The 11,468-nt window shown below is 40.4% G+C and overlaps 1 protein-coding gene and 1 non-coding gene across 6 annotated transcripts in view; both read right to left on the reverse strand.

The window, feature by feature from the left end:
• srpk2 (SRSF protein kinase 2) overlaps positions 1-11,468 on the reverse strand; it is a 196,333-nt gene that overhangs the window by 151,184 nt on the left and 33,681 nt on the right. For 4 of the 5 annotated variants that reach the window (XR_009827538.1, XM_062061265.1, XM_062061262.1 and 1 more), the window contains exons 3-4: positions 8,439-8,619; positions 8,170-8,236 (exon numbers count right to left, since the gene is read on the reverse strand). Coding sequence is in view for 4 of the 5 variants with exons in the window: in XM_062061265.1 (XP_061917249.1) it covers positions 8,170-8,236; positions 8,439-8,538 (167 nt within the window). In the remaining variant the exon portion in view is untranslated. Of the gene's footprint in view, positions 1-8,169; positions 8,331-8,438; positions 8,620-11,468 lie in introns of those variants that run through there. The other variant, XM_062061264.1, reaches the window with a different exon arrangement.
• trnat-agu (transfer RNA threonine (anticodon AGU)) lies at positions 10,985-11,058 on the reverse strand. The gene has a single exon. It is a non-coding gene; the product is annotated as a tRNA-Thr (tRNA).

Here is an 11,468-nt window from a genome sequence, read left to right on the forward strand (position 1 = left end):
AACTAGTAATGAATGAAAATTAGTAAAATTAACTGTTAAAGGTTAGTACTATTAGTGGAGCAGCAGCACGCACAATCATGTGTGCTTACGGACTGTATCCCTTGCAGACTGTATTGATATATATTGATATATAATGTAGGAAGCAGAATATTAATAACAGAAAGAAACAACCCTTTTGTGTGAATGAGTGTAAATGGGGGAGGGAGTTTTTTTGGGTTGGTGCACTAATTGTAAGTGTATCTTGTGTTTTTTATGTTGATTTAATAAAAAAAACAAAAAACAAAAAAAAACCAGATACCGATAATAAAAAAACCGATACCAATAATTTCCGATATTACATTTTAACGCATATATCGGCCGATAATATCGGCCTGCCGATATTATCGGACATCTCTAATTTGTTTGTTTATGGTTTACTTGTTTCATTTTAAATGCATGTAATTGGATTACTTTAATTGTTTATTTTTATGTGCAGCACTCTGGTGACACTTTTGTTCTTAATAGTGCGATAGAATCAAAGTGGATTGGATAAAAAAAAATTAAAAAATTAAAAAAAAGACTGTTTTTGGATTTAGTCGGTTTAGCTAAGTTTCAAACACATACCGTGTGCTGATATGAATGATAATACTTTTCTTAAAGGTAACTTGGGGTTCATTACACGTATGTAATATATGCTATGTACAAATCCCGTTTCCATATGAGTTGGGAAATTGTGTTAGATGTAAATATAAACGGAATACAATGATTTGCAAATCATTTTCAACCCAGTTGAATATGCTACAAAGACAACATATTTGATGTTCAAACTCATAAACTTTTTTTTTTTTTGCAAATAATAATGAACTTAGAATTTCATGGCTGCAACACGTGCCAAAGTAGTTGGGAAAGGGCATGTTCACCACTGTGTTACATGGCCTTTCCTTTTAACAACACTCAGTAAAGGTTTGGGAACTGAGGAGAAACATTTTTGAAGTGGAATTCTTTCCCATTCTTGCTTGATGTACAGCTTAAGTTGTTCAACAGTCCGGGGGTCTCCCTTGTGCTATTTTAGGCTTCACACATTTTCAATGGGAGACAGGTCTGGACAACAGGCAGGCCAGTCTAGTACCCGCACTCTTTTACTATGAAGCCACGTTGATGTAACACGTGGCTTGGCATTGTCTTGCTGAAATAAGCAGGGGCGTCCATGGTAACGTTGCTTGGATGGCAACATATGTTGCTCCAAAACCTGTATGTACCTTTCAGCATTAATGGTGCCTTCACAGATGTGTAAGTTACCCATGTCTTGGCCACTAATACACCCCCATACCATCACACATGCTGGCTTTTACACTTTGCGCCTAGAACAATCCGGATGGTTCTTTTCCTCTTTGGTCCGGAGGACACGATGTCCACAGTTTCCAAAAACAATTTGAAATGTGGACTCGTCAGACCACAGAACACTTTTCCACTTTGTATCAGTCCATCTTAGATGAGCTCAGGCCCAGCCAAGCCGACGGCGTTTCTGGGTGTTGTTGATAAACGGTTTTCGCCTTGCATAGGAGAGTTTTAACTTGCACTTACAGATGTAGCAACCAACTGTAGTTACTGACAGTGGGTTTCTGAAGTGTTCCTGAGCCCATGTGGTGATATCCTTTACACACTGATGTGGCTTGTTGATGCAGTACAGCCTGAGGGATGGAAGGTCACGGGCTTAGCTGCTTATGTGCAGTGATTTCTCCAGATTCTCTGAACCCTTTGATGATATTACGGAGCGTAGATGGTGAAATCCCTAAATTCCTTGCAATAGCTGCTTGAGAAAGGTTTTTCTTAAACTGTTCAACAAATTGCTCAGGCATTTGTTGACAACGTGGTGACCCTCGCCCCATCCTTGTTTGTGAATGACTGAGCATTTCATAGAATCTACTTTTATACCCAATCATGGCACCCACCTGTTCCCAATTTGCCTGTTCACCTGTGGGATGTTCCAAATAAGTGTTTGATGAGCATTCCTCAACTTTATCAGTATTTATTGCCACCTTTCCCAACTTCTTTGTCACGTGTTGCTGCCATCAAATTCTAAAGTTAATGATTATTTGCAAAAAAAAAAAGTTTATCAGTTTGAACATCAAATATGTTGTCTTTGTAGCATATTCAACTGAATATGGCTTGAAAATGATTTGCAAATCATTGTATTCCGTTTATATTTACATCTAACACAATTTCCCAACTCATATGGAAACAGGGTTTGTACTACATGCAGAGATGTAGTAATACTCACTTACATTTACTTCAGGAACTTTTTGAATACATTGGACTTGTCAGAGTAGTTTTAATGTGACATACTTTTGACTTTTACCGGAGTATTTTTGTGAAAAAGAAAGGTTAGTTTTACCCTGCTCATTCAGATGTCTGCATTAACTGACATCATCATGTTGTTGGTTATTGATGACTGTTGGTCAGAGAGACTTCCTCCAGTCACATGACTCTGTTTGACCGCCACTCAAACTGCATACAGCGCAACTCTTCAATGGTCACTTACAAAAAAATAACAATTATATCACGTGCTGTCATCTGTGTCAGAAGAAATGTTCACATTTCAGCGTACAGGAATTCCACTTCCAACTACATCAAATAGGTTGTGGTAAGTTGTAGATGGTTTTTTTATGTTTTAGCTAACGTTATGCTAACATTAGCCCTGTTGTAGTGTCCTAAGTGACTGTAAAATATGCAGTTTTTTGTATTCCATCCAGTGTCTATCCCCTCACACACTACTAGCAATCCAAGTACCTTTAAAAATAGCCACTAAATGAATCAGAAGTTCCTCACCAGTCATCAGTATGTGAGTAGTTTTGTTCACTGAATACTTACATACTTTTACACAAGTAATTATTTGGATGACTTTTTAAACGATTACTGACCTCAACACGCCGGCAGCAGCCCTCATAACACCGCTAGCAACGCTAGCCGGTAGCCACAACATAAAAACCAAAGCACTTCCTCATTATGCACCAATGACGGTTAGGCAATTTAGGCTGCATTCACAAAAACCGGCATTATGAGCTTTAATATTGCAAATCTGCTGCGATAATTAAGACCATTTTTATGGGTTGTATTAGTTGTCATTTAATTTGTATAATTTGAGTATTTTGCTGCAAATGGCAGTGACATCCTCTGAGCGAGACGCCTTCAGAATAAAAGCACATTCACAACTTAAAAACCGGCCTTCCAGTTTGAAAAGGTAATTATTATATGATTCATACCAATGATGTTGCATTTAGTTGACAACAGAACTCAAGACGTTATTAGACCCCTCAGCCATTTCCATTTCTTCTTGAATTGTTTCACTGAGGATTGTTTTTGTTTTGTAGAGACAACATGGCGTCTATTTGATATTTTTTAAATGACAAACCGTTTGGCCACTCTCTAGCCGAGCTTGGAAATGTGTTCCAGTGTACATATTCCCACGCAACCGTTAAGTCTAGTTATGTCTTACATGTATGGGAAAAATGGACAGTAAAAAATCATTCAAAAGTCCTTGACTTTGTAAAGACTTTCAATTACTAGTCTGTGGGAATCTCACAACTGCAGACACATCAAAAGGTTGGTGGTGTTTTTTTATGTGATTTGTTTTTACAAAATGTGCATGTTTTGGTTTTTTTTCATTTTTAGGCAACCTTTAAGCACCGAAACAGTTTTTAAGTATTGATAAGAAAGTAGTATTGGTTGAAATGTGAACTATATATACTCATCCCTGGGCAGTCCCTCCACACTCCCAATTCACATGCACAACCACTGCACACAGTCCTATTTTTTCTCTCTCTCACACACACACACACACACACACACACACACACACACACACACACACACACACACACACACACACACACACACACACACACACACACACACACACACACACACACACACACACACACACACACACACACACACACACACACACACACAACTAGGAATCAATAATGACATTTAAAAAAAAAGCAGACAGCTTGTGTCAGCAGACTGCTGACACAATTGCAAACATGCATTATTCAACTAGCAAATTGATGGCACTTGGACACTCCAAATAAGCCATAAAGTGTAAATGAATGAAGGCTGCAAATACTTCACACACACACACACACACACACACACACACACACACACACACACACACACACACACACACACACACACACACACACACACACACACACACACACACACACACACACACACACACACACACACACACACACACACACACACACACACACACACACACACAGATCCAATGATTTGTGTCCATAGTGCCCTCAGTATAATGCATAGTGCACTCAGTACAGTGCATGTGTGTCCACAGTGCACTCAGTACAATGCATGTGTGTCCATAGTGCACTCAGTACAATGCATGTGTGTCCATAGTGCACTCAGTATAATGCATAGTGCACTCAGTACAATGCATGTGTGTCCATAGTGCACTCAGTACAATGCATGTGTGTCCACAGTGCACTCAGTATAAAGCATGTGTGTCCATAGTGCACTCAGTATAATGCATGTGTGTCTACAGTGCACTCAGTATAAAGCATGTGTGTCCACAGTGCACTCAGTATAAAGCATGTGTGTCCATAGTGCACTCAGTTTAATGCATGTGTGTCTACAGTGCACTCAGTATAAAGCATGTGTCCACAGTGCACACAGTATAAAGCATGTGTGTTTACAGTGCACTCAGTATAAAGCATGTGTGTCCACAGTGCACTCAGTATAATGCATGTGTGTCCACAGTGCACTCAGTATAAAGCATGTGTGTCCATAGTGCATTCAGTATAATGCATGTGTGTCTACAGTGCACTCAGTATAATGCATGTGTGTCCACAATGCATGTGTGTCCATAGTGCACTCAGTATAATGCATGTGTGTCCACAGTGCACTCAGTATAAAGCATGTGTGTCCACAGTGTACTCAGTATAAAGCATGTGTGTCCATAGTGCACTCAGTACAATGCATGTGTGTCCATAGTGCACTCAGTATAAAGCATGTGTGTCCACAGTGCACTCAGTATAATGCATGTGTGTCCACAGTGCACTCAGTATAAAGCATGTGTGTCCATAGTGCACTCAGTTTAATGCATGTGTGTCTACAGTGCACTCAGTATAAAGCATGTGTCCACAGTGCACACAGTATAAAGCATGTGTGTTTACAGTGCACTCAGTATAAAGCATGTGTGTCCATAGTGCATTTAGTATAATAAATGTGTGTCTACAGTGCACTCAGTATAAAGCATGTGTGTCCACAGTGCACTCAGTATAATGCATGTGTGTCCACAGTGCACTCAGTATAAAGCATGTGTGTCCATAGTGCACTCAGTATAATGCATGTGTGTCTACAGTGCACTCAGTATAATGCATGTGTGTCCACAGTGCACTCAGTATAATGCATGTGTGTCCATAGTGCACTCAGTATAATGCATGTGTGTCCACAATGCATGTGTGTCCATAGTGCACTCAGTATAATGCATGTGTGTCCACAGTGCACTCAGTATAAAGCATGTGTGTCCATAGTGCACTCAGTATAATGCATGTGTGTCTACAGTGCACTCAGTATAAAGCATGTGTGTCCACAGTGCACTCAGTATAAAGCATGTGTGTCCACAGTGCACTCAGTATAAAGCATGTGTGTCCATAGTGCACTCAGAATAAAGCATGTGTGTCCACAGTGCACTCAGTATAAAGCATGTGTGTCCATAGTGCACTCAGTATAAAGCATGTGTGTCCGCAGTGCACTCAGGATAAAGCATGTGTGTCCATAGTGCACTCAGTATAATGCATGTGTGTCTACAGTGCACTCAGTATAATGCATGTGTGTCCACAGTGCACTCAGTATAATGCATGTGTGTCCATAGTGCACTCAGTATAAAGCATGTGTGTCCATAGTGCACTCAGTATAATGCATGTGTGTCCATAGTGCACTCAGTATAAAGCATGTGTGTCCACAGTGCACTCAGTATAAAGCATGTGTGTCCGTAGTGCACTCAGTATAATGCATGTGTGTCCACAGTGCACTCAGTATAATGCATGTGTCCACAGTGCACTCAGTATAATGCATGTGTGTCCATAGTGCACTCAGTATAATGCATGTGTGTCCACAATGCATGTGTGTCCATAGTGCACTCAGTATAAAGCATGTGTGTCCACAGTGCACTCAGTATAAAGCATGTGTGTCCACAGTGCACTCAGTATAATGCATGTGTCCACAGTGCACTCAGTATAAAGCATGTGTGTCCACAGTGCACTCAGTATAATGCATGTGTGTCTACAGTGCACTCAGTATAAAGCATGTGTGTCCACAGTGCACACAGTATAAAGCATGTGTGTCTACAGTGCACTCAGTATAAAGCATGTGTGTCCACAGTGCACTCAGTATAATGCATGTGTGTCCACAGTGCACTCAGTATAAAGCATGTGTGTCCATAGTGCACTCAGTATAATGCATGTGTGTCCACAGTGCACTCAGTATAATGCGTGTGTATCCACAGTGCACTCAGTATAATGCATGTGTCCACAATGCATGTGTGTCCATAGTGCACTCAGTATAATGCATGTGTGTCCACAGTGCACTCAGTATAAAGCATGTGTGTCCACAGTGCACTCAGTATAAAGCATGTGTGTCCATAGTGCACTCAGTATAAAGCAGGGGTGGGCAATTAATTTTTACCGGGGGCCGCATGAGCAACCTGAGCACTGCTGGGGGGCCACACTGACAATATTTCAATTAAATTTTGCTCAAATTATTTTTGATATACCGTAAGATAGATAATAATAATAATATTTTCATTTAACCTAACTTATCTTTATACAAAAGCAGATGGCTTTTGATGGTTTTATTTTTAACACTTTCTTACACAACACTTCCTGATGTATAATACAACGCAAAAATTTCAATTTCTGTCACTTTATCCTGCATCCTCTTTGTTGTAAAACCTTTATTTAACCAGATAAGAAAACGTTGTGAACGTAGCACGCCTGTAAGGTGATTGGCGAAGAAGGAGGAAGCGTTGCTGTTGCGGAAATGAGGAGTGAGGATTGGTTTTCCTTTTGGAAAGAACGAGATAAGTTGAGCTGTGTTAGTATAGCATGCTCAATAAAAGTTTAAAAAGTGCATCAGACTTGGTGTGCACTTCTTCTGGACGCTACAATTGATGTCACAAGTGGGATGAAATGCCTCCCAGTTCGCCTTGCCATCAAACCTGGGAGTCTTCATTGAGGGCGGAATTCCCCCCGTGGCAAGCAGCGTGGCTGCACCTGTAAACGCTCTCTCTCTCTCTCTCTCTCTCTCTCTCTCTCTTTGCGGCGAGCTCCTCACGTGGCACGTACCTCCCGATGACGTAGCACACAAACAGTGCAGTATGCGCAAAGTTTTACTTCTGCCACCAATTGTAGCGTCCAGAAGAAGTGCACATCAAGTCTGACGCTCTTTTTAAACTTTTATTGAGCAAGCTATACTAACACAGCTCAACTTATCTCGTTCCTTCCACACGCACGTCTCCTCACTCCTCATTTACGCAACTCAAGAAGACAACATCTACTTCAGCAGGTGGTTACACTATATTCTTTAAACACAGCAACGTGTGTACCACAAATAAGCACACAGCTTTACCTTTACTTGTCTTGTTGAAAACACGCCATTCGTCATCAACTTTTCTCTTTTTAGTCGCTGTGCGCCTTCCCTCACAGGACATACGCACAATAACACTTTTCAAAATAAAAGCAGCACAGTTGTATTGCACGCACGACAAAGATGTTTTTTTAAATTTATTTTGTAATTTGAGATTGCCGCTGCGCGCACGAGCATACGTCCACACGGAAGTAATACAAATAACGCTTTTCAAAACAAAAGCAGCACCGTTGTATTGCACACTCGAAATAGATGCTTTTTAAAATTTATTTTGTAATTTATAATTGGCCTCACGCGGGCCGGACAGGGACGTACAAAGGGCCGGATGCGGCCCGCGGGCCGCACAATGCCCAGGTCTGGTATAAAGCATGTGTGTCCACAGTGCACTCAGTATAAAGCATGTGTGTCCACAGTGCACTCAGTATAAAGCATGTGTGTCCACAGTGCACTCAGTATAAGCAGATATGGATCATGGTCTGCGGCCCCGCCTCTCCCCACATGCCGGCGGCTTACCTGCGATGATGAGCCGGCTTCTCCTTCTTCCCCTTCGGCCTCCTCTTCCTCGACTGCATGGTCATCACTGGCGGGTCCAAGTGAGTTGACATCGGGCATCAGCGAGCCGGGAAAGGACGCACAGGAAGCAGGAGATGTAGGGAGAGAGAGGGAGAGGACATACGTCATTAGGCCGGCACAGCTGCACTTCCGGTCCGATGGAGACGCCAATAAAGAGGACGGGGTTTGACGCCATGAGGCCGGGGGTGGTGTAGAAGAGATATAAGCACCTTTTCTGGAGAGCATGTTCTCCTCCTCCTCTCTGAAGGATCTGCAGACGCGGAGACACTTGACGGACACGCACGCGTTCAAATACTCCAACACACGCATCCACGCTCAGCACGCCCTCTGTCGACCAGCAGGGGGATTGCAGCTAACATCTCCAGCGGCTTCTTCCAGTGGATCCACAAACTAAACAACAACATACTTGACTGTAAATCTGTGGTCCCCAACTACCGGGCCGCGGCACAAGAAATAAAAAAAATAAAAATAAAAATGTTTTTTATTTTTTTTAATTTGTATTAAATAAACATAAAAAACACAATATATACACTATATATCAATATAGATCAATACAGTCTGCAGAGATACAGTCCGTAAGCACACATGATTGTATTTCTTTATGACAAAAAAAATTCAATAAAAAAAATATGATGTATGTACAAATATGATGTTGATTGATTGAGACTTTTATTAGTAGATTGCACAGTACAGTACATATTCTGAACGATTGACCACTAAATGGTAACACCCAAATACGTTTTTCAACTTGTTTAAGTCGGGGTCCACGTTAATCAATTCATGGTAAATGTATGTACATATATTTCTGTACAAACCCCGTTTCCATGAGAGTTGGGAAATTGTGTTAGATGTAAATATAAACGGAATACAATGATTTGATATTTGATGTTCAAACTCATAAACTTTTTTTTTTTTTGCAAATAATCATTAACTTAAATTTCATGGCTGCAACACGTGCCAAAGTAGTTGGGAAAGGGCATGTTCACCACTGTGTTACATGGCCTTTCCTTTTAACAACACTCAGTAAAGGTTTGGGAACTGAGGAGACACATTTTTGAAGCTTCTCAGGTGGAATTCTTTCCCATTCTTGCTTGATGTACAGCTTAAGTTGTTCAACAGTCCGGGGGTCTCCCTTGTGCTATTTTAGGCTTCATAATGCACCACACATTTTCAATGTCTGGACTGCAGGCAGGCCAGTCTAGTACCCGCACTCTTTTACTATGAAGCCACGTTGATGTAACACGTGGCTTGGCATTGTCTTGCTGAAATAAGCAGGGGCGTCCATGGTAACGTTGCTTGGATGGCAACATATGTTGCTCCAAAAGCTGTATGTACCTTTCAGCATTAATGGTGCCTTCACAGATGTGTAAGTTACCCATGTCTTGGGCACTAATACACCCCCATACCATCACACATGCTGCATTTTACACTTTGCGCCTAGAACAATCCGGATGGTTCTTTTCCTCTTTGGTCCGGAGGACACGACGTCCACAGTTTCCAAAAACAATTTGAAATGTGGACTCGTCAGACCACAGAACACTTTTCCACTTTGTATCAGTCCATCTTAGATGAGCTCAGGCCCAGCCAAGCCAACGGCGTTTCTGGGTGTTGTTGATAAACGGTTTTCGCCTTGCATAGGAGAGTTTTAACTTGCACTTACAGATGTAGCGACCAACTGTAGTTACTGACAGTGGGTTTCTGAAGTGTTCCTGAGCCCATGTGGTGATATCCTTTACACACTGATGTGGTTTGTTGATGCAGTACAGCCTGAGGGATGGAAGGTCACGGGCTTAGCTGCTTACTTGCAGTGATTTCTCCAGATTCTCTGAACCCTTTGATGATATTACGGAGCGTAGATGGTGAAATCCCTAAATTCCTCGCAATAGCTGCTTGAGAAAGGTTTTTCTTAAACTGTTCAACAATTTGCTCAGACATTTGTTGACAAAGTGGTGACCCTCACCCCATCTTTGTTTGTGAATGACTGAGCATTTCATGGAATCTACTTTTATACCCAATCATGGCACCCACCTGTTCCCAATTAGCCTGTTCACCTGTGGGATGTTCCAAATAAGTGTTTGATGAGCATTCCTCAACTTTATCAGTATTTATTGCCACCTTTCCCAACTTCTTTGTCACGTGTTGCTGCCATCAAATTCTAAAGTTAATGATTATTTGCAAAAAAGTAAATGTTTATGAGTTTGAACATCAAATATGTTGTCTTTGTAGCATATTCAACTGAATATGGGTTGAAAATGATTTGTAGATCATTGTATTCCGTTTATATTTACATCTGACACAATGTCCCAACTCATATGGAAACGGGGTTTGTACAAATATAATGTACATATATGATGTACATACATATATGATGTATGTACATATATGTATGTGTACAAATATGATGTATGTACAAATATGATGTATGTACATATATGATGTATGTGCATATATGATGTATGTACACATATGTATGTACAAATATGATGTATGTACTACATACATTGTACATTGTACATACGTCATATTTGTACATACTATTTACAAATATGATGTATGTACATATATGATGTATGTACACATGATGTATGTACACATATGCATGTACAAATATGATGTATATAACAGCATTAGTTGTGAGTACACCTGCAGGAAGATATATAAGATTATATATAATTATTAATTATTATTATTATATATAAGATATGTATATATGACGTCATAAGATGTTTGATCGGAATTAAAATGATACATGAAAAGGCACCGCTGGGATTCGAACCCAGGATCTCCTGTTTACTAGACAGGCGCTTTAACCAACTAAGCCACGGCGCCGGTGCGCACACGTGGCGCACTTTTGAATATGATCTAAAACACACAATGTACTTTTTTATGTTTTATTACTTTCGTTCCGTTATTATCCGTCATCGTTATTGCTTTGTTTGTGTGACGTTACTAACTGCTCAGGTAAACTGTAAACAAAGAATGTGTATTAAATAGAGAAGTGTACTTAGGAGTGTGACTATGGGAGAAAAAGGATGACATTAATGGCCAAACACCAGCAAGAAGTAGTCAACTGATTATTATTATTAGAAATCAAGAATGTGTATTAAATAGAGAAGTGTATTTAGGAGTGTGACTATGGGAAAAAAAAGGATGACATTAATGGCCAAATACCAGCAAGAAGTAGTCAACTTTACGACAGTTGTTCTAGTGGATTATTTCATATTTGACTAATCCACAAT

The sequence above is a fragment of the Entelurus aequoreus genome, linkage group LG10, assembly GCF_033978785.1.
Source record: "Entelurus aequoreus isolate RoL-2023_Sb linkage group LG10, RoL_Eaeq_v1.1, whole genome shotgun sequence".
Classification (NCBI taxonomy): Eukaryota; Metazoa; Chordata; class Actinopteri; order Syngnathiformes; family Syngnathidae; genus Entelurus; species Entelurus aequoreus.